The sequence below is a fragment of the Leptodactylus fuscus genome, chromosome 9 (genome assembly GCF_031893055.1).
Source record: "Leptodactylus fuscus isolate aLepFus1 chromosome 9, aLepFus1.hap2, whole genome shotgun sequence".
In the NCBI taxonomy this organism is placed as follows: domain Eukaryota; kingdom Metazoa; phylum Chordata; class Amphibia; order Anura; family Leptodactylidae; genus Leptodactylus; species Leptodactylus fuscus.
Genome location: NC_134273.1, coordinates 29,781,175 through 29,805,794, shown reverse-complemented (window position 1 = coordinate 29,805,794; position 24,620 = coordinate 29,781,175). Strand labels below are relative to the sequence as shown.

At 40.5% G+C, this 24,620-nt stretch overlaps 1 protein-coding gene across 8 annotated transcripts in view; it reads right to left on the bottom strand.

The window, feature by feature from the left end:
• The window catches only part of ERC2 (ELKS/RAB6-interacting/CAST family member 2), a 647,893-nt gene that overhangs the window by 390,295 nt on the left and 232,978 nt on the right, over nucleotides 1–24,620 (bottom strand). For 5 of the 8 annotated variants that reach the window (XR_012717476.1, XR_012717479.1, XR_012717477.1 and 2 more), the window contains 4 exons: nucleotides 13,523–13,660; nucleotides 9,246–9,386; nucleotides 7,513–7,653; nucleotides 3,571–3,606 (listed from right to left, as the gene is read on the bottom strand). Coding sequence is in view for 1 of the 8 variants with exons in the window: in XM_075287893.1 (XP_075143994.1) it covers nucleotides 3,571–3,606; nucleotides 7,513–7,653; nucleotides 9,246–9,386; nucleotides 13,523–13,660 (456 nt within the window). In the remaining 7 variants the exon portion in view is untranslated. The remainder of the gene's footprint in view (nucleotides 1–3,570; nucleotides 3,607–7,512; nucleotides 7,654–9,245; nucleotides 9,387–13,522; nucleotides 13,661–24,620) is intronic. The other 3 variants (XR_012717475.1, XR_012717478.1, XR_012717481.1) reach the window with 1 other exon arrangement.

The following is a 24,620-nucleotide window of genomic DNA, read 5'->3' as shown; positions in this document are numbered from 1 at the left end:
GTGCGAGCAGGCAGGTGACCTCATGGCGTCTCTGATCTTGAGAAAAAAAACGTAGGCATACTGTGGAAGGCTGGTGCTAAATATTCATACAGGTCCAAGAAAATGGCAGCTGATGCCACAGGACTAGATCACAAACTTTCTGAAAGATGGAGATATAGAGGATGCATATGGACTTTTTATATCTCACTGTTGGAGTAAGGGCCCCTTCACACGGAGTATACGCTGGCTGATTCTGAACGTGTAACATGTCCTGAATCAGCGGCGTTTAAAACAGATCCCATTGCTTTCTATGGGAGCCAACATACGTGCGCTCCCCATAGAAATTAATGGGATGCTTTTTTCCATTCATTTCTATGGGGAGCGCACGTATGCCGGCTCCCATAGAAAGCAATGGGATCTGTTTTAAACGCCACTGATTCGGAACGTGTTACATGTTCAGAATCAGCCAGCGTATACTCCGTGTGAAGGGGCCCTTAGACTATAAAACCCTTTCTCAAAAACAGCAAAAAGTTTTGGGTACTTTTTGAAGAATCTAATAAAAATAAATATATAAATTAATGCACATTACTTCCACTTCTCTTATCTTCTGTTCTGTACCTTATCAAAGATTTAAGAGGATAGAATACGCTCAAATATTAAAGGTGTTTGCCTGAGCTTTAATATTGATGACCTGTCATCAATAGCAGATTAGCGGTGGCGGTTTTGCCCTATAGCAGAAAAATGACTGCCATTCTAATACATTGCCGGTCATGTAATATGTGGACAGGCAACATTGTGAAATTTTGGGTGACTGAATACGTAAAGGGGTTGGCCACTTTCAGACCAATATTGACAACCAAAGGTACAATAAAAAGATATACAATTTTCCAATATACTTTCTGTATCAATTCCTCACAGTTTTCTAGATCTCTCCTTGCTGTCATTCATTCTGTTACTTCTAGAGCAGGGGTAGGGAACCTTTGGCTCTCCAGCTGCTGTGAAACTACAACTCCCAGCATGCTCCATTCACTTCCATGGGAGTTCCCAGAACAGCAGAGTCAGTATGCATGCTGGGAGTTGTAGTTTTGCAACAGCTGGAGAGCCGTACGTTCCCTACCCCTGTTCTAGAGGATAAAACTCTGACCATGGTCATGTGATTTACGGTCCATGGTCATGTGATGAGGACACAGGTACACAGCTGATTACCAGGCAGATGTCTAATTACTGGGCTGTGACTATAACGAGCCGCACCTGTGTGCTCATCACATGACCATGGACTGGAAATCACATGACCATGGTCAGAGTTTTATCCTCTAGAAGTAACAGAATGAATGACAGCAAGCCGAGATCTAGAAAACTGTGAGGAATTGATATAGAAAGTATATTGGAAAATTATATATCTTATTATTGTACATTTGTTTGTCAAAATTGGTCTGAAAGTGGCCAACCCCTTTAAGGCTAAGCCATACATAGAGAAATGAAGATAAAAATGCTGTAAAAAATGCAGCAGAAAAGCACAGAAAAAAATGTAGTAAGAACGCATGTGTTTTTCACTGTGTTTTTTCATTTTTGCTTCCCTCTTATAATTTTTTTGGGGAAAACACAGCATTTCCATGTATAAGCAACCTGCATGTTTTAAAAACACATGAATGTATAAAAAACATTACACTTTCTGCAACGTGTTGAGAATAAATAAAAAGTCATTCACTTTTCTTTGGCTGTATAGCACAACTTTGTATCCATACTTTTCTGCAATGTATGAACCTCAACCTTAAAGGGGTTGTCCAGGCAATGCAGTGAAAAAAATAATAATAATAATTCCTGGACATCTCCTTTAGCAGGTTTTCATCAGAATAGGCCATAGACCAGAAACAGATGGCTCTATACATTGTCTAGTGGGCACTGCAGCTCAACTCCTACTTACTTCAAGCTGTAGAAAGGCCGCATGTCCTCTATACAATGTGCAGACTCATGCATTTGTGGCTCCATACACTGCATAGTACCTAAATCCAGCTGCAATCCCGAACAGCTGATCAGCGCTGGGGCCATGTGTATATGTGGGTGTAAAGACTTACATATGGGGCAGTTAATGATTGGGAATATCTGATATCTAGCCCCCATATCCATGATGGAGAGGAGCTGATCAAGAATATATGCTGAAGCACTACACAACGTCCCTAGGAAGAGACAACTGAGCACTCATATGTTCAGATACTATTTTCATAGAAAACTCCAGTGAAAAAGACATACACACTTAGGGGGCGTTCACACTACCGTCTGTGTCTGACAGGTAGTGTCCGCTCCTAGTGTCCGCTCAAAATCTGGCACGGACATTAGGAGCGGACACTAGCTGTGTCCGTTACACTTGTCATTTATTTAAATGGGCATCGGGTGCGTTCTTTTGCACTCCGTGCCTTTCCTTCACTGTCCGCATGTAAATATGTCCGACATGTAGGGTTTTTCTGTCCGCTTGAGAAGTCAGACATCTTTACATGCGGACAGGGAAGGAAGGGCACGGAGTGCAAAAGAACGCACCTGATGCCCATTTAAATAAATGACAGGTGTCACAGACACAGCTAGTGTCCGCTCCTAATGTCCGTGCCAGATTTTGAGCGGACACTAAGAGCGGACACTACCTGTCGGACACAGACGGTAGTGTGAATGCTCCTTTAGACTTATGCACAAGACTCTAGTTACGTGCGTGTCCTTTTAAAACGGAACACCAATGGCATCTTTGCCGTCTGCATCTTTCAAGGACCCTATCATTAAACTAGAGGGGCTGAAACACAAAACCAGACAAGAATAGGAGCTACTCTATACTTTGCAGCTTGATGGTACAGCCCCTGTATAGATAAGTGAAAAATGCAGATGTGTGTATGGGTCCTTACAATGAATAGATTCGTATGTTATCCATTTTTACAGATATGTAATAATGGATGGCATAAGGACCAAAACTATGGTCATGTGCTTGGGGTCTGAGGTTCACCATTCTAGTAACTGAAGTGTTTTGCAGAAATTGGACCCCCACTGATATCACAAGGTGAAAGAAAAATACTTGTGGCTGGAATGCCCCTTTAATACATTTGTCTACCTGAAGCTATTAAGGATCACTGTGGCCTCCCTTTAAGTCCCTTCTAAACCACATGCATGTACTGCCAGTAACGCGGCTGATCTTCCCGATGCTGTGGTATAGTACTGTAATACATCCCACATTGCGGAGGCTTAATCACAATTACGCTTATGGAAAGAGAGTTAGTTTCGAAGTAATTATTTTAATGACAAAAAAATCTACATATTGATTTCATCTCTAAAACCATCTGGACTTAACAAGTCATTATTGTAATTTAATAATACATAAATTCTGAAGGATCCTGCCGGGTATAAAATGAAGTTAACCCATTCGCCACCTTTCATGCATGTTAGCGGCACTGCCAAAAAGCAGAAGCTATCGTATGACCGTTCCCAACATTGATACACAGATATGATGCAGGCAGAGCCAGAGCTGGAGGGATGCTACGAGACAAGATGTGTGAAGTCCTATATCGATGGATGGGACATGCTGTGTTGTGTCTCTTAGATATAGTCACTTACAGGATTGTACATCTGATTGAACAACTGCTCAGCTTGCTACGTTAAGGGAGACGGGAAGGATTGGCGCACACACAAAGGGAAAAAAAAGAAGGAAAGATTTAGGAAAACAGCATTAACTGGACAATCTGAGCGTGCCTGCAGAAAAGAACTTGTCATAAATACGTAGCTATGTAAGTTCCTCAACATTCCACGGTGAAAGCAAGAAAGTCACAGGGGACCCCCTCGTGTTTACCTTGGCCGCTACGAGAGAATGGTTAGAAAGCTGAAATGTACGGTTTACTGTTACTTTCCCTTTCTCGAGTTAAATAACCCATGAAATCAAGTAGGCTGTCCACTTCTGATGATACATGAAGTGCCGGACCCGGGCAATAAATCACCACAAGTGCTTTTAGTGAAGACAGCTATTTATCAAGCGACTTTTCACAGATAGTAACAATAAAAAGATGAATTAAGCGGCATTGTTAAATACAAGTCATTCATATAGCAAAATACATATTGCTGGGAGTCACACAAGGAACCTTCAAAGGTGGAGGCCTGTTGGGAAAATGAAGGCATTGTAGTCATCGCTAAGAAAGACGATCCTTTTTGACTATTTCCACCCCAGCCCCTGCAGACGGTAATATTAGACTGATCTGCAATTGCATCCAGAAAAGTTACCACATACCCATACGATAAAAGGGTAACGTGCTGATCAGAGGCAGTCCCACTGTTGGGAACTGAAATATTCCACTCCCCAGTTTTGAATGGAGGGGTTGGTCATAGAGCACATGCTGCTTCATTCAATTCGATGGGACTGGCGGAGAGAGATAGCCAAAATACTGCACTCGGCTATCTCTATCCCATTGAAATGAATGAAATGGCACACCTATTAAGAATTTGTGGGGATGCCAATGGTGGGACACCCATCGATCAGAGCTTTACCAATTATTGCTTGAGGGGTAACTTATATTTTACTTCTATTGGCTGGACAACCCCTTTAACTTAAAATTTTAGGAACACTCCAGGCAAAACTAATCCACAGAGATGTGCTTAGTGTGGGGTCTAAAGGGTGGATCATAAAATAGGGATTGCTGTATGTAAATTGATTCTCCTCCAGAGGAAAGGTATATTGAGGTTTTTGTCAACATGGACATACTCTTTCTGAAGCAATGTGGATATTGCCAATGCTTCAAAGAAGTAAGAACACTCCACCCCCATCAATTGACAAGACCAGGTAGTATAAACCTAATTTTACTTGGCCCCGATTTTTATTTCATTTAATGCTGCTCACAATCTCAGTACATGCATAGAACATTGACCAGGCAGGAATTACAGCAGTACAGCGCATGCGCCAAGACAATGAGCAGCGGTGAGTGTGACACAAATCAGGGTGACATGAGATTAGGTATACACTATCTGAGACAGTCAATAAGGAGAAGGGTGGGACGGAGGGTACAGCAATGGCAAAACCCATATTACTCCAAAGAGCTCATTTTCATATTGACAGAAATGCTGATATCAGATTAAACAATAGAGACAGATCTGATGGACAAAACCAGACTCCAAGGGACCCCACTGCCTATAATAGGGTATGTTGGGTATTTGATGTTTTCTCTGTGAATTCACCTGACAAACCAGTCATGCTTACTGGAATTTTTCGTCTGCGATTTTAGGATTCCGCACCAGAGGAGTCTGCAATGCAGATGTGAACACAGCCGAATTTTATTTTCCCCTTAGTATTAGCTGTGCTTTCTTAGTGCTATTCTATGTGAATGAGTCCAAGGGCTGTCTCTGATAAAAAGTAATGTTCTATGCATGTGTAAAAAATTCTAAGGCGTTAACTCCCGCAGAGTTTCCCTCCCATTTTCTCTGTTGGGGCTCTTCCCAGCAATTTATCAATTTGGGAGGATGGTATGTACTTTGTATTGTACTGACCCATACATATGCAGGCAAAATTAATGATGCTACAAGTTTATATGGTCTGTTTGCCCCATATGTTAGAGACGTGAAGAGCTGGTGACTAACTAAGCAAACAACATTGTAATTAATGGATGTCATTACTAGAATTGAGGTGATTTAGGAGGCATTTACTGTCCACATGGTAACTCGGACTAGGCTCAACTTAGAACATTTCTCTGTTGTGATAGAGAGGAAATACTTTTTCTAGATACTACAAATGTGCAAAAATTTTCAGTGTCTTGCAGGTTGGAGATCTAGCCTTGTTATAGAAAAAAAAAAAAAAAGTGACTCCTACTTTTTAAAGTGGACCTTTCATGTCCTCGGGCAAATGCGGTATTATATACTGCTAGAAAGCCGACAGTGCACTGAACTCAGCCCACTATTGTCTTTACCATTATGTGCCTCTGCTGAAGAGATGTCAGTGCCGTTACCATAGCTCTTCAGTGTCAGAAGCGCGTTCCCAACAGTCTGTGATGCTATTGATGCCGTTAACATACCGAACGCCCCCCCCCCCCTCCTTCCTGACAGTAGTCGTCTATAGACTAGTAGTAGGGGGGGCATCCTCACCACTCAGCGTCATCGTTGGGCGGTAAGGAACGCTCCTTCTTACAGTACAGCGCTATGGACTCTACTGTCAGGAGGGTTATTCCTCACAGACTGTCAGGAACGCCCTACTGACACTGAAGAGGTATGGTAATGGCACCGACAGCTCTTTAGCAGAGGCACATAACGGGAAAGCTGATACCACGCTGAATTCAGCACACTGTCGGCTTTCTAGCGGTATATAATACCGCATGTGCCTGAGACATGAAAGGTCCTCTTTAAGGAGATTTCCAATTAAATTTGTATGTATCCAAATCTGAACCTAGTGCAAAGCAAGAGGTAAATAAAGTTTTCCCAGCCCCCAGTGGTTTTTCATACTAGATTGGTCATCAGTATTGGATCCGAGGAGGTCTGACACCCAGATCCTGCACTGATCAGCTGATATGGCGGTCTTCCTCAGCTCCATTATACATTGGACGGGGCTTCAGCTCAATTACTTGAGTAGACTTAGAGCTGCTACCAGCTCTATCCAATACAATAGCTACTGGCACATGGAGGCAGCCAGATCAGCTGATTAGTGTGGATGACAAAACCCATCAATCATATAGTGATGACCTACAGTAAGGCTAGCTCAGTTAAAGAGGTTTTCTGAGACATACATGTTGATGATCTAAAGTGGCCACATATTTTCAATAGCTGGTTGTTGAACACTTATTTGGCTGGTATCCATTTATTCCAGCTCCCCTCTGTCATTGATGTGTTTTCAGTGGGGAGAGGAGATCAAGTTGGCACCAGGTACCTCCGGCGGTAACTTATCTCCTTATGTCCCCTGACACAATCATTTAGTGGAGAATCAGAGTACCCTCAAACATATAAGAGAGCCACCAAGTCCAGCCAAAATTAGCAGGATCTGTTGACTTTGCATATATGTTTACGGCCACCTTTATGATCTATACTGCTGGTTCTGCAGATGTTCTCAGATACAGTATATCACTACCTGCTCTTGTTACGAGCACAGCAGATAGCATTTGTCTGCTCTACACAACAGCTTTGTTTGCTTTATAGAAACAATTGCAGCAATCCCCATTTTCCGATTTGTTGAAGTGAATCTCATCCATACGTTCAGTTTGGCAACATGATGACAAAATTCAATCTAGAAAAACCACAAAGACTTTGATTTGTAATTACAATCTGTTTGGGTTCAGAAAAGTGTCATCGCCTTCTCTGGCCCAACAACATGCGGTTTATATACAACTTCTGTGATAGACTATTGTTTTACTTTTCCCAAGCTCCGATCACCACCACTGACAAGACTCTTGTTTCCCTGAGTTCAAAGAAGGCTTTGATGCAGCTGCAGCTCTGCAGGGCGTGATAAAGGCAGTCGTTCGTGATTGAACTAGCCGAGAATTTCCAGACCGGTTATATGTCGCTTCATTGTACATACAAAGATGTCCTACGTACCTTTTTCAACTGGGCTTCCAACTTACTACATTCCTCCTTCTTCTGCTCGATGGCCATTTCAAGAGATTTCAGCTTGGAGTCTCGCTTCATTCCTGATGAAGCCAGAGTAGATGCATGTTCCTTCAAGTCAATTAAACTGGTCTATAGAGAAAAAGAAGGACTCTTTCAATTAAATGAGTTTCCGTGACTAAAATATTGATGACTTTTCCTTAAGAAACATCAATGTTAAATTGGTGGAGGTCTACGTTCTGGCATTGGTTGTGCCTGGTTCTTCAGTCTCATTTTTCTGAATGGGACATCGTTGCAGAGTTGCAATACCAGGAACTGCCACTTAGAAACACAAGACTATGACTATACCAATAAGTGTCATGTTATTAGGGTACACATTTTATTAATTTCAAGCATTATTAATAAATGTAGGCTAAGCTAACTTTAACTTGTCTACTTCAATGGCTTTTCCTGTGAGTTATCATGCTGCAGCAAGTTACCAGATTCAAGTAAAACTTTGCACATTGCTGCTTCCAGTACAAGCTTCCTTGTAAAGTAGCAACTAAGTGTTGTAGGAGCAGCCTGGCATTGAGCACACAAACCCGATTCTGAACGTCTGCAAATAATATCATATATAAGTTTGACCCAAGGAAGCATCACCTGCACATTGCTTCATTGTGTAAAAAAATCCTACTAAGGAGATAGCAAAGCTCTTGGGACAAATAACTCTTTACAGTAAAAGAAGAGAAAATGAGGACCAAGCGAATGATCCTCCTCAGAACAGCGATTCACATTCTTTCCATGGGCTAGGCTCACAATATGTATTTTGGACATGACTAAAAATACAACCATCAAGGATGTACATAGAGATTTCCACACAATGAGAAAAACATGTATCTGAGGTTGCGAGAGATTCTTCATATCTAGTTCTGTTTTTCTTCTTCTATCGGTTACGTGTTTCATAACAGAAGAGAACCTCAATCGTCCTGACATGTCTATTTCAATAAATCCATTTCCCATAAAGTAATAATTTTAGAGCATCTGTTCTTAGAACTCTACATTTAATATATACATCTAAGTTGGGTGTCAGTGGGGAGTGTCCTTGTCCAATCAGGGACATAACTGTGTAAGGACATCATCTGTTGACAAGGAAAATGGTACTGTATATATTAATATATTTACATATTGCTAGAAGAAATAACAGAGGAATACAGGGAATGTAAATGGAATTGTTCTTATAAGTTTGTCTATGATCAGTGTGGGACAGACCGCTTATGCTGCATAGATTATCTGTTTGCAGGTGCATCCAGTCTATGAACCGCACAGTGCACAGAGCCAGAAGTAATTGACACTGTGCCTGATATAGAGGCCTGCTGTCAGTACTACAACTCAGCTCCTAATGATGTCAAAATGTAGCAGAGCTGCAATCCTGGTACCGACCAGCATACAGGGGGCACGGCGCCATCTGCTTCAGACTCCATGCACTGTATACTACACAGAACAGAGCCCCTCTGAACAGATGATCTGTACAGGGGCCAGGTGTCATCCCATCACTGATCAGATATTTATGGCCATAAATAAAATCAAAAATTGAGCCACTTATTGCGATAAATAAAAAATTAAATCCTGGACAACTTTCTATTTCTGAAAGCAAGTATTCACAGGCAGACATATCATGGCAAAACAGTACGACAAAAAAGTTATGTTGTATCACTGATAATCTCCATCTACCAAGCGCAGCCCACCTCTTTTTCGGTCAACTCTGCCTGCAAACTGTTCACTTTTTCTTTTAGGTCTTTGTTCTCCTTCTTGTAGTTTTCAATCTCTTCCAGTCTCTCTCGGTCATCTCGCTCTCTTTGTTCTTTTAAGCGCTCAATTATTCTCTCCTACAGGATTCAAGAGAAGTGAGAAGAAAGAAAGAAAGAAAGAAAGAAAGAAAGAAAGAAAGAAAGAAAGAAAGAAAGAAAGAAAGAAAGAAAGAAAGAAAGAAAGAAAGAAAGAAAGAAAGAAAGAAAGAAAGAAAGAAAGAAAGAAAGAAAGAAAGAAAGAAAGAAAGAAAGAAAGAAAGAAAGAAAGAAAGAAAGAAAGAAAGAAAGAAAGAAAGAAAGAAAGAAAGAAAGAAAGAAAGAAAGAAAGAAAGAAAGAAAGAAAGAAAGAAAGAAAGAAAGAAAGATACATGTGTGGGAATTTAGGTAGAACCACCACCACGGGTCAGGCTCTTCATCAGACCAGGATTTGATCTGATGAAGACACCATCCAGCGTTAAAATAGGTCACCAATAACACTTTCCTTCCGTTCTGGAAGTTGTCCTTGGTGGTCAGTACCACTAGTTGTCTTCCATCCTCTGCTGAAAGTAAGTAGACCTATATAGACTGACATGGTTAAACACCTCTGACTTGGGTGCACAACCAACCAATTGATCTTTGAGAGTTTTTCCTTTAACCCCCGCCACAGTCATTTTTGAATTTTTGCATTTTAAGGATTGCCGTTTATGGGAAAGTCACTTTGTCGTATTGGAGAGAGGACAAGGCAGGGAGGTTCCTGCTCCTACCAGTTGTCTTAGGGCCAGATATAGGGGAATAAGGAGCAGGAGGGGGACATGGGTTGATCTCCCGGGCACAAAGAGAAAATATCTATTTCTCAGTTTAAGGGAGGATACTATTGAACCAAGTGCTGGGGTATTTTTTTTATTTTTGCGCATTCTATTTTCTATATATTAACATCACTTCTAAAAATACACAGTACACATAAACCATACCAAAACAATAACTGCTAACATATTTCTATAATTCAGTTCATCGTTTCACATCTGTACAAACCTCGGACACATCTATTCTGCACCGATAATGATCACTTTCTTCCTAGCTTCAGTTAAAAAAAATATGATTCCAGGAACTAAATAAAGCTCCTAAATGGCCAAATTATCAAGAACAATAGCAGAACGTTTCCTTGGCTTTTAGGTTTCATGTTTATACAAATCATCCCCAAGCCACAGTACTCTTATTATATTTGTCAAAACCAATGGGGTTCTTAAAGGGGTTGTCCAGGATATACAATATTGCGCAAGGAGGTTGAGGAAGGGCTATAATAAAAAAAAATAAAAATAAATAAATAAATAAAAACTCACCTGATTCCACTGCTCTCGGCCGCTATGCAGGCCCTCATTCGTCTTCTGGTCAAAGTCCTCGCCTCTTGTGACTGTTAAGGCCACGGGACGTCACTCAGGCATGTCACCTGTAACATCCCGTGTCCTTTCCTTAGGCTGCTGATTGGTCTGAGCGGTGACATGTGGCGAGGAATTGTACCAGAACAAGACCCTGAGAGCAGCAGGACTGGAGCACTGGGGACAGGCGACTTTTTTTTTTTTTTTTTAAACACTTTCCTGGCTTCCTTGAGCAAAACTGTACATCCTGGACAATCCCTTTAATAAGTGAAAGCTCAGCCCTGCATTTCTTCTTCAGGTGGCCAGATCCTAAACCAAATGTTGTAAGACTATACATAACATGCACTGGAATGATAGCTCTACAATGCTTTACCTAGTTCAAATCAACACATGTATTAAATATTTAAGGACTGTCAGCTTTGGAATAAAATATCAATTTTTGGCCCCTGGTTAAAGCTGATAAACCAGATGTTGATATGTCAATTCTTTGCTGTATGTTATTGGACCCATAAACATGAAATATTAAATACAGAAGTGGTGGATACATTTTTGTCCTATCTAGGCAATGCCCTGTTAGATTGTGTTCACATCTACAACTGAAATTTAGTTTTTCTTTTCTGTTACAGAGATCAAAAATCCCATCGGGCTTCACAGACTATATTGTGTAGCTGTTCTGGTGGATGTCATTGTGCCAGAAGAAAAAGTCTCGTGTAGAGTGTTGTTTTACATAATCTGTGACCTTACTCCAAAAAGCTAAATTATTTAACTAAATAGCCTAATGTCACACTCATTGTAAACTAATACACTGAAAGAGGCATCATTATAAATCACAACGCTGAAAGGATACATCTATCTGATGCTAGACATGACTGGTACCCTATATACTGTAGGAATTATCTGTGAGCATCTAGAATACTAGGCATCAATCCCCTCATGGATTTTAGGTGTGTGAGAGAATGTTATATCAGCATTTTCCACCTGTACAGCCTCTACCATACGCCACTTGTGTGCACCCTGAGGGGAACCATGGCTTCGTGTGACATCAAGAAAATGTGGCCTCTTTTTCAGTAATATTTTTTCCTTTTCAGTGAATTGGTTTTGAGTTTTGTATAGGGACTCACAAGACACAAGGAGGCCAAATGGCATACTAATACTTGTGGTGTATACGAGTACAGGTGCTGGACAGAATACTGGATTTAACAGTATGGGCGTCACTGATACGTTGTGTGCCAGTATTACGCACCTTACGTTATCATGTGACTGACACTTTATATAAACCTTGTCTGTGTGAATTTAGAATACTATGCACCTGCCCCCTGATGGATACCACTTGGGCCTGCCTACATCTTGCTGTGAGCTCCAATCTAATAAGTAACAGACAAGCGGATCTTGTGTCTATTGTTTTGTTTGCTTGTCCACATGCAAAAAGTGAAACCCTGTTAATAAGTAACTTTACGCATAATCTATTAGCATATTAGAGAACATGTGGCTTTCATGAGCATATTTTTTTTTTACCATTCTTACAGAAAATTGGACTAAATAACTAGAATTATAATAAACCGTTCTCGGCACTTGCAGTCAGTTAGAAAGGGATAACTACCGGGCCTGTCATCAGTGTATGCGGAGATGTCAAACACATCTGTTCCTAGAGTTTTATTCGATTAACATCTAACATGGAGAAATCCTACAAATATGGTTCTGTTTCAGATGTATTTGCATTGGCAGGGTCTTTTTGTATGCTAAACAGTTCTTTTTCTTTCTTTACATGCTTAATTGTTGCATTGCAGTAGCGGAAACTGCAGGATGGGGCTTATCAGATATGGTCAAATGTTACTTAATGTTCTGAAAGCCACTGCCTATGGAGTATCAATAACGTGAAGAATGAAGTTAATAAGGGTCTCCATATACCTTCACTAGCTGTTAATAAAGTGCTCATTTGGCCGGTAGTGTTTATTTAAGGCTCAAGACATGGAGTTGTTGTCAAGGAGAACATCTCTGGCAGGGGCTAGTCTTCCATGAAAATAGAAAGATTGCACACCAACATGTAACATGCCCCATTCTACCCTATGCAGACACCATTGCAGGAAAACTGGCAGACCCTATACACATTAGATTGTTAACCAGTGCCCGCTTTTCTCTTATTTATATGGGAACCTTAAAGTGAATCTCCAATTATAAACCAGCTTGTCATAACTGAATAGTACAGGTGACTAAAAAGGAACCTTGTAATATATCTTATTAAAGTAAAATGTTTCTTTCTCCACTTATTAGGCAGCTCTCCTCTTCCAAATCTTCACACAGACTGTTCATTTGTATAGAGTCCATCTCCATATTCCGTCTTACAAAGAAGTCTATAGAGAGGGGAGGAGGAAGAAGGGAGGAGGCTGTAAATGGATTTATTGCCTCATTGTCTACAATGTCAGGCTGGGTTCACATCTGTGTTGTTGTCTCCGCCTGGAATCAGTTTCTGTGATCAGTTGAAAATTCATAAAAACTGATTGGAATGGATTGTGGAAAAAAAAACAAGATTTTCTTCTTTTTTTTAATGAGGTGTATTGAAGGCGGACACAAACTGATCTGTTGTTTGTTTGTTTTTTAAATAGATTTGCAATGGGCAGATACCAGGCACAGATGATTACATGGATTTAAAGTTTTAGCTTCAAAACACAGCAGTGTCAAAAGAGCTTCCACAATCGCAGTATAGCAGTTTTAGAAGTTGGTTTTTTTTCCAGTCTTTTCCAGCAGCCTCCTCCTCCCTATCCCATAGACTTCTATTAAAAGTAACTAAGCCTGAAACCGACTTCTTCAATAAGATATATAATAAAGTTTCTTATATTCCAAATTCAAGCATCCAATTACCTTTTCAGAGAGGGCTTCTTCCAGAGTTGCAAGAGCAGTATCTGTATTACTGGAGTCGGTCTGCAAGGATTTCACTCGATCTTTCAGATTGCCAAGTTGTTTGTCCTTATCTCTGAGCTGTTCTTGCAGATTTTCAATCTATCGATAAGGTATAAAATACATTAAACTAAAGCCATGAACCTGCAGGTTATTTGGATGTCTCCCATAAAAATGCGACAAAGTTGATTAACCTAGTAAATATATGTGTCTTGCATTGTTCTTAGATCACAAAGATATATTCACAGTTCAGCTGGTTTTCGATGGAAACAATCGTCAGATCTGATCACATACAGACCATACTTAAAGAGGTTGTCCGGGCTTAAGCTATTTATGGTCTATCCTCAGGAATCGCTATGAATACCTGATCGGTGGGGAGACAAGAGGCAGTCCCTTAGAAGAATCAAATGTACAGTGCAGCTTCCAGCGCCTGACCAATGTACAGGACTTTCAGCCCTGTATTGTGCATCGGACAGGAGCGGGAAATAGCACCATTCAGCTGGGCTTCGCAGGGGATGGATCAGGTATGAACAGCCTATCCTGAGGATTAGGCATAAATAGCTCAAAAAGGGCCTTTCACAAATTTCAGCAAGTCCAGCTCTTTATATTATTTAATAGCTGCTGCTCCACTGATTCTGGAACATTTGGGATTTTTTTCTCTAGTCCCCTCCATTACTGAGCAATTAGTGCTGTTAATTTTGATGCCCGATATACTATTTAGTCTCTGTACGGTAAGGAGGGCAATGTCAGGCAGGAGCAGATAAGGGGTGTCATGCTGAACTTTACACTGGCTGCCTCTGATTGGAGACCTGAATCACATCCCCCTGCCTGACACTGCCCTTCTGACATTACATGGGTTTAATAGCACATCAGATATCTATAAACCTATAACAGAGTGCCGAGACCTCCAATAAACAGCTGTAATGGGATGGGATGTAACCAGCTAGTGCTCAATTTACCTGCAGTGCCTCTGCAGGGAAAGCGAAGAATTACACAGATCCAATTGAAAGTAATGAATTAAATGTGTATTGCCTGTACATGCTGGGTGTGCCCAGAGTGAGAGGTGCTATTTGCAAACACTGTACACTCCAGCTAGTACAGGAGGATACTGATCAGAGGACACCACCTCTACTAAAAAGATTCTCTATTTTGGATAAACCCTGCTTGTTAGAAAATACCCTTGACAATAGACAGATTAAAGTCTTCCTGCCTTAATCCCTAGGAATTTTTGTTCCTTGGAGAAAAGAAAAAAAACTGCTGGAAAGTTCTGGTTTTTTGCAGCACAACGGGAGAATCCCTAGGACCCTGTCACCACCTCCATAAACTAACTCAGCTCTTTTCATCCTTTATAAGGTGTCTTTCCACTAAATCCAGTACAGTTGGAAATTTTTCCTCTAGTCCCTACCATTCCTGGGCAGTCAGTGGGGTTTGTTTTGATGCCTGCTAAGGTAACTGGAGTCTCTAATGTCAAGAGGGTTGTGTCAGGCTGAAGCAGGCAAGAGGACATGATTCTAAGCTCTGGTGAAGGTGGTTACAGACCCTCTTTAAGCATTACACCATACCCATTTACTGACTGTAATGCAAGAAAGGACATGGAGGTCAAAAGACAGTATCCGAAAGATGAAGACCCCGGACAGAGGACGCCTCTTATAATTCGCTTTCTAAACTGGGCAATCCCTTTAACTCAGGGTATTTCTTCAACAGGGTCATTGCTTTCTCAAACAGACAACTCCTTTAACCATCTCAATAAACGTCAGACAAAACTAAATGTGTGACAAATATAAAGTAAGAAAGTCCCACACTGTACTGTAGTTTTTTGAATCACTATAGGCATATATGTTACCGTGACATGTGTTAACAAAGAGAAGGGAGAATGAGTCGATACTGTGGATAAAACAACGAATTACCGTCTAACCTGACAAGAATTAGGTTACTGTACAACAGGAACATACACATGATGTACATAATACACAAAGGGGGAAGTGATTGAAATCAAACCAGGCTGCCAACCCTGCTGCATATACAATGAAATCAAAGTCATCTTGAGTCTTGTCTTTCAAGGCCCTGGAACAAAAGTGCAGACTGAGAGTTCAGAGCCTTACGAGCAATGTGTTTCATTACTAAAATAGAATTATACCTGCTTTATTTAAAAGTATTAGCAAGCTTTACAATGTCGGAAGAACGCCAACTATTCCTTCTTTATATAACTGAATGGTTGGGCTCCAACAAAATGCTAGAACACAAAGGTCAAGATTACAAGAAAGAAGCAAGAAATCTTCTGAGGATAAGAAAAGAAAATAGGATTCTGTAACTAAGTACTAAATAGCTGTACATACAATGCATGAAAATTCCCAATTTGGACTAAAACTAGATTAAAAGATCCCATAAACACAAGAAAGGTGATCTACTTCTGACTAATGAATTCTGGTGGGAATTTCACCATTCCAGCCTCGGACTATCAGTACAGAAGTTACTCTTACCTGATGATAATAAAAAAAAACTGCCATGAAAAATGGATGAATGTCTGTCATCTATGGGTCACCAGTTTTCATGGATATATACATGGAAAATGAAGCAGACCTTTTTAAGCATGGCTGAGGGTTAACCAAGAGCCAAATATCTGATTCATGTTCATCATCCTTTTTTTTTTTTTTTTTTTTTAAGAACACTAAACCCCTGCACCCTTCCTGGAACCCCCCATTTGTGACTGGGTGGGCTGGTACATGCATCCAACCTAAAGACATATTACATATTTTGAGAATAGGACATAACTTTTGGTGGGTACCACATATAGGTGTGACATTTCCGGTAAACAGTATCAAACATTTTTAACAGTTCAGGCATACTAAACATGAAGATTAAATTAGTACATAATTTGGGTTGCACATTAAAGCTCCACTTCCAGATTTTTGTACATCACTGACTGGTTAGAGTTCACCAGCCATATTTTGGTGCATGTATGGTTGTAAAACATGAATTATGACATTCATGCTTTTGATAACATAATTCTCCCTTTGTTCCTTATGCAGAGTTTCAGATTCACGGTTCCATGTCTACTACAAGGATATCTCACCTGTGTTTTCAATTACTCTTTTAGTTTTCATCCTGTTTCTGGTACTCTGGTAAATTGTTTCATTGTATCCTCCACTATGGTCTAAATCCTTCCTATGATATCAGCTTTAGTTTCAACATATCATAGTCTCACTTTGGACTACATACACTACATCCAACTTTACCTAAACTTTGTTTCACTTGCAACCTAAGGATAGGTCATCAATATATACAGTAAGTCATGGAAAACTCTTTAAAGAGGCTCTATCACTGGATTTTTGCTATTTTAGATAAACATATAAAAAGGCTATTCAAGTCCTGCTAATTGTTTAACCCCCCCCCCCTCCTGTTTTAATTAATTACCTTTTAAACGTATATGTAAATGAGCCCTCCGTGCACCACGGGCGTTCCCGTGCACCCCTCACATCATACTCTGTTCACGCCCTCCTCTGTGGTTCTTCTATGCAAGTCCTTCCTCCTGCTTTCAATTCACTGCCTCACATGGTCTCTTCCCTACTTCTGGAAAAAGACCTGTGATGACATCACTACTACTCTGTGATTGGCTTGTCCCTGTGATGACGTCACTACAAGGTCCTTCGTCGTCTTCTAAGTAGTGATCTATGCAGACCAGGGAATGGAGCTCCCTGTGTCTATCAAAGATCTCCATGTGCACAGTAGATCTATGATATGATATGGGCTGCTGCCCATATATTTATCTAAAATAGCGAAAATCCAGTGATAGAGCCCCTTTAAGGTAAAGGCATTCCGCAACAACAAAAAAAAAACAAAACACATTGCAGTAAATCGCTGCGTGTCAGCAGTGCGTATTTTCCCACACTGTGAGGATGGGACTCGCTAGAATCCTATCCACTACACAGTGACTGTAAAACACTGTGTGGGTCCCCGGCCTAAAACTCCTCTTTAAACTTTGTGTAGTAAGATGATAACATGAAAATTTACATCACCATCATATAAATAATCAGGTTACGTCGAACAAAAAATCTACAAAAAAAAGAAAGTTCACTCAAAACCGACCAGACACTTTAGCTGTTGGTTAAATGCTGGTCCACATAATGGACACAAACAGATCCTGATGAATCCTAAAGTGAATTTGTTATGAATTCAATAATTTTGCCAGACAAAATTGCCCTGTGTGCATTTTTGATGGAACCTCTGATGTAAATGTGTACATAGCCTAAGAAATAATTCTGGGATATATGGAGATTATGACTTCCCACGATCAAACTATTTTGGGCGGCCACAGCAATGAATCTAAGAAATGTAGTTACCTTAATATTAACACTTTTAGAAGGCAAAAAATTCTGAACGTGTGCCCAGACCATCATTTAACTAGATGGCTTTGTCATAATAAAATACTGAAGTTTCTCATGGAAAAACAATGTCTCCATGGTTATTCACAGTGTTCTGTACTTCGTACAAGAATGGAAACAGAGTCTGATTTCTATTGGACTTAATAATATTTAATAGTTTAACTATCACAAGTGGTGAGTGACAACTACCATATGGTTTCTGCTGCCATTATTTTATTCATAAAGATTTCCTGTATTTTGTCAGGACTCATTCCATATATTACAATGATACATTTTCAACGCTTGTTTAATATACAGACACCACTCCCATCCTCTTGTGTTACAGGATCAGCCGGGCATCCTGTGTTCACTTAACTGGAAAGAGCATTCTCTTCTAATCGACACCTCCTTTACAAAGAAGTACTTAAAGGACACAATACATCAGGATTACCATTATCCCATCAGATTCCACCTTTCACACATGACACAGGGTAATCCAGGGAGAGGTTGACTTACTTTCCGAACAAGCTACCCAGCTCCTGGTAGTTGTGCCACAAAGTCTATAGAAATATGTTTAATGCTGACGATGTTGGTTAAGGGAAAGGTATACAAATTATAAAGGGAATAAAAAAAAGAACTATATAAATAATACAATATATTATGAAGTGCTAACCGAAGAATCTGGGGGGAAAAAAGTCAATCAGGTCATGACAACTTGTGTGGACATCTAAGATTAAAGAAATTACGATGTAAGCTGAAGAATATTGTGCAGTATCGGGTAACATTTTGAGGCGCTTTATTTAAAATTTTATGTTATGTTCATGGATTTATGTGAAAGCAACCTTCTCAATGAAAATGGCCTCCAATCTGCAGGTAGCATGTTAGAGAATAGGAGGAGCTGAGTGACATATTTATTATTATTATTATTATTATTATTATTATTATTATTATTGTTTATTTATGGCACCGTTAATTCCATGGTGCTGTACATTATTACATTAATTCCATGGTGCTGTACATTTGAAGGTTTACACAAAATATACAAAACAAATATAATACTAACACTGCCACAGTGGGATGGAGGGCCTTGCCTACAAGGGGTTACAATCTATGGGGGACGAGGGATAGAGACAGAAGGAGAGGGGGAGACTGTACAGATGGTGGTGCTTTGATAGTGTTTTTGGAGGTTGTAGGCCTTCCTGAATAGGGGAGTCTTCAGGGCCTTCTTGAAGCCTGTGATTGTGGGGGTCAGTTTTATGTGTCTTGGTAAGGAGTTCCAGAATATGGGGGACGCACAGGAGAAATCTTGGAGACAGTGTGAAGAGCAGATAAGAGCAGAGCGGAGTAGGATGTCTTTGGAAGATCTGAGGTTTCGTGTGGGCAGGTAGCGGGAGATTAGGTCGGAGATATATGGAGGGGACAGGTTGTGGATAGTTTGTATGTCAGCGTTAGTAACTTGAACTCTATTCGCTGGGCAACAGATAGCCAGTGAAGGGATTGGCAGAGGGGAGCAGCCGATGAAGAACGGGGGAGGGTGAAGTGTATTATGCGAGCAGCACAGTTTCAGGTGGACTGGGGGGGGGGCGAAGTGTTCACTGGGAGGTCATTGATATATACATTATATATCTCAATTATATATTATAGTTTAGATTCAGTACAACTTTTTTCCATTTACAATTCTGCTCATTCAGTTCTTAAAGAGTCCAGTGGGTGTGCTACTCAGTGACTGACATCCTCCCCTGTATTATTTGCATACTAATATGACTGTCAGTCACTGTTTAGGGACTCCTAAAAGTAGAATGAACAAAGAATTATAAATGACAAGAAAAAAATGAAAACTTTTCTAACCAAACTATACAGTATATCAATCTCCTCAGCACTTCTTGCTCTATAACATGCTGCTTGTAGTCTGGACTGCCTTTACAATGTGACATGTTCACTTTAAGGCTTTATGCATGTCATTTCCAAAATATATGGTCACCGGTACTTTAAATGATATTTCACAGTTCCAGGTGTACAATATTCTTTCCCCCACCTCAATGGCATCTGGACAGATCTATCAGTAGGTTACCAAATTATTACTGAATCCATAGGATTGGGAATAAGTGCATCATTGGTCTGGGTTTGGTCATCTGGATCCTCAATAATCGATAAAAAAAAAAAGTTGCAAATGTTTGCGCAAGTCAGATTTTGAGTAAAATTTCCAGTTTTCCCCCCAAGCTACTTTCCTGTAAGAAGCATGGAGTCACACGCCCATTAGATGTCTGATGATTTATGCCATCAATCAGCTTGGGTATCTTTCAGCACAGGAGGAGAATATACCAGATTATGAGAGTGCCTAACCATAAATGAGGTTCACACTCCATTAGTGCAGCAGATATGAAAAAGGACCTTAAAACACCCCCATAGACTTTACTGTGGCAGATTGCATGTTTACCCACCATTCTACTCCAACAGCCTACACAGGACCTCGTTCTCATGGGGATGAACTCCAACCAATGAGGCATTTATCCTCAAATGACTTCAGTAAGGCTCTGTTCCCACTTGGATTAATGAGTTGAACTTCAGTCGTTTTTGATAGCAAGAACAGCACAGTAGGCAACACCTAGTGTAAACCCAAACAGAACCCAAAGTCCTAGTCAATGGGGTCGATCAGGGACAGTTTCGATCTGATGTACAATAGATTTGTCACAGCACATGGCTTCAATTATAAAGGGGGCCATGAACCTATAAAGCGTTAAACTCATGTACGCTCATGGTGTCAAAAATTTGGCACAACATAAGGCCGGTCAACAAATTTGTCATCTTCTGTACTCGCTGGCACAGTGTAGTTAAACCTCTGCTCGTTCTGCAGGAGCTCTTCCTACTTCTATGGCTTCTGCCAACTGAGAAAAGTGCTAATCTTGTCACTATTCTGGCGTCTGTCTCAGGAATGTTTCTTAAGAATTTAGAGGATTAAAAGAGATCGCACCTGCAGACAGACACTATAATTCGACAGAAACCTAAGTTCTCAAAAGGAAAATTGCCTCCATTATCTGTCCTTAAGCTAAAAACTCAAGAATCTGGAAATTGCTGCATCAGAACCAATGTATTACAGAGAGGGAAAAAGGGGGAGAAAAAAAAAACCTCTGCTTAAAACGACAGGGTGAAAACAAATCTGCAGAGATGCTTTCAGAGACAACAGCTAACCCTTCTGAAAGGTTAAATCCATCTAGGTTTATTGCTTGAATAGCTCTGAAGAATTACACTTCTTTGCAGATGTTTATGTTAAGTTCTCCCAGGACTGGAAATCCTAGTGCTCCACATCACTTGATATACATGAGGCTCCCTCTGCTGCCAAGTAATGAGAAGATCGTGCACAACCACAAACCACCCACAATTTGTCAGAGCTGCGTACAATATAATAAGGGAATGAACAACCACAGGAGCGCTGTCGCTCAAAATGAGTGACAAGACGAGCTATCTGCTAAATATCGCTCGCTAGAACGAATACCACTTCCACCTCAGCTATATAGCAAATGCAGTAATTCTAATACCATTGACTCCCATTTTCTAGTTTACCTGCTCTACAATTTTTGGTGCAGACTGTATGGTTTTATAGCAACTTGGCTCTATGTCATGTATAAGTCTAATACGTTCATCTATAGGTCTGACATATCTAATAAGGGCCAGTTTCGAAAACGGGAAATTAGTTAAAATAGACTTGGGCTTGTGGGAGAGAGATTAAGTCCATTTGCCATGTTGAATTGAAGCTATGGGCCGAAACCATCCTGCTTTGAGGGACAAAATCCTAAAGTGGTAAATTTGGAAGAAGCATCCCCAACCGATGGCTCACATGGACCAGAAGTTTCAACAGGCATCTGGGAGTATTGGGTCGATCAATACCATCCGTAAGGAAGCATCTGCTGGGTTCTACCAACTATTCAATATGAATAAATGATGTTTTTCTATTCTACCACAGATGTCCAAATACTTATTGGTAGACAGTGTATTATGAAAAATTCAATATTTACTGATGCAGATAAGTCAGAAATGGTGAAATGTCCTCTTTAGGGGTTTATTCATATTCTCATTGATGCACAGTAGCAGGTCAGTGGATGACATGCACCTTAATATAAGCCACAGGCTCACCCAGCAACTTTCAACATTTGCAGTGGTTTAATGTTGCAGAAGACCTGCAGTCAAGTGAATCCTTTAGATGCGGCACCACAAACAACAGTAGATTGTGAGTGGCAGTGACTTTCAGGAAAATGCCCAGCAGTGCGTGTGCCATGTGGGACCCCACCCTTAAAGGGTTTTCCCATCTAACCACATATCCACTATCCATAGGATAAGAAATAAACTTGCACATTGGTGGGGTTCCAACTCCGGTTCCCACCAGTCAGGAGAATTGGAGAATTTTGCACTGTACTTTGGCTTTCTCCAGCATTCCTATCGAAATGAAAGGAGCGGCGGTTGCACAGTGGTCATCCATCACATCATAGGGAATATTGGCCATATACTAGCCCTCACATCCAATACTGACATGTCCCTTTATCCCACAAGACTCCGTTCCTTATAAGAGCAGTCCACAACTGACCCCTATAGACAACTACTGTCTGACCTTACCTACGCGTTTCATCACCGTAGCCCACAGTCATCATTTTGGCCGCTGTTTTGAGTGGTCTGGCATGTATAACCTTTGGATATAACTTACATAGGATAGTCTAGGCTTTCTCCTTTGCTAAATCTTCTGCTGAATTACGGTGGCTCTGTGGTTAGCACTGCAGCCTTGCAGTGCTAGAGTCCCAGGTTCAAATCCTGCCAAGGACAACACCTGCAAGGAGCTTGTATGTTCTCCCCGTGTTTGCGTGGGTTTCCTCCGGGTACTCCGGTTTTTTCCCACACTCCAAAGACATACTGTTAGGAAATGTAGACTGTAAGCCTTATATGGGACAGTGACTGACAATGTCTGTAAAGCGCTGCGGAATATGATCGTGCCAGATAAGTAAGCATAAAAAAATACTGCATATCAGTGATGAAACGCGTAGTGTAAGGTCAGACAGTACTTGTCTATATTGGTCAGTTAGGGCCTGCCCTTGTAAGAGTAGTAGTCTTGTGGGACAAAAGAACAGGTCAGTATTAGATGTGAGGGCTAGTATATGGCCGATATTACGTATGATGTGACAGATGACTAGTGGTCTCGCTGCTGCATGCCATGAAGATGACCCTGTAATGGTTAGAACAAACCAATTTTTACTATTCACAGTAAGGTCTATATGCTATTAAACGTGTATTTGAATACAGATGATATATGAAGATGTTTGCTTTATATATGTCCTTACTGTATTTTGTATTTGACCACCATAAGTGCCTACTGTATGTGCTGGACCTTTAGGGTCAGTTCACACGTGAAAACCGCCTAGCTTATTGTTGCACTTTGTTGTAGCATTGTTTTGTATCTATAGGTGGGATTGCTATTGAGTTGGTGATCATATCACAGTTTTATAGCCTCTGTTAATTTACAATACTGCACAGTGGTCATACAGAATCCTCACTACTCCATTCATTTCAATGGGAATGCCGGAGAGAGACGGAAGTCGATTCGCTCTCCCCCACTGAAATGAATTAGACAAGAACACCCTGATTTGGGGATAACAGTGGTTTTCAGGAAAACACGCTACTGAATTTCACCGAACAAAATACAGCAGTGTGTCCACCACATGTGAACCCCTTACAGGGGTTGTTCCATGTGGGCACGTTATCCTCCATCTACATGGTAAGGAAGAACTTGCATACAACACACCATTCATTTGAATGGTAATGTTGGAAAAGGCCAAAGTACAGTGCTCAGCAGACTCTGATACTCCAACTGAAATGAATAAGATTCACAACCACCAGATCGGGGGCACAGATGGGAAAACCCCTTTAAGACTAGGTCACTCATGGTAGACACACTATTAAATCTCAGTGGGGGAAATACTGCACCATTTTTTTCAGAAATGTTCCCAGATGGGAAAACCTATTTAAGGGCAGATGAACAAATTTTTTAATTTTAATAGCATTTCCAGACTAGAGTCATTCCAGTCTAAAATCCCATCGCATTGATCATCCCACTAATAAAATCAATACATTTATATTCAAAGTCATTGCAAGGTATGGAATTGGTTATAACAAATTGACATAAGTGAGGCACACCCAGTTATTCGTGTTTTTAATTAATTTTTGGCCCACCTACCAAGCGTAAAAGACATGATGGTAAACAAGGATGTCAGCAAGAACTATGAGTAGGAAATAGGACAACCACATAAAATAAAGTGACACAATAACAAAACAAGACGATCTTACATCAGGATTCCGGGAACTGGGAAGAGCGCCGCGAGCCAATGATTTTATTTACTGCTACGCTGCTACATTTATGATGAATAGAAACACCATGCGCTAGAGCCAGCCCAATGTGACATATTGTTAGCTGTCCTGGGTTGTTGTTTTTTTTGGTTTGGCTTCCTTGGAATAACATATGGCCAACGCATGTAGTTTTATATTAGAATTAAACGTAAAACCTGATATTCTCCAAATGTTACTTAACGCAAAGCTTAGTTCCTGACAGGGTGTAATATAATACTGATAATAAAGAGACAATGCACTTATTCATTTGATACATTAGTTACTTTAGAAACAGACACGAAAGTCCAAACATAGACCAAATAATGCGTTTTGTC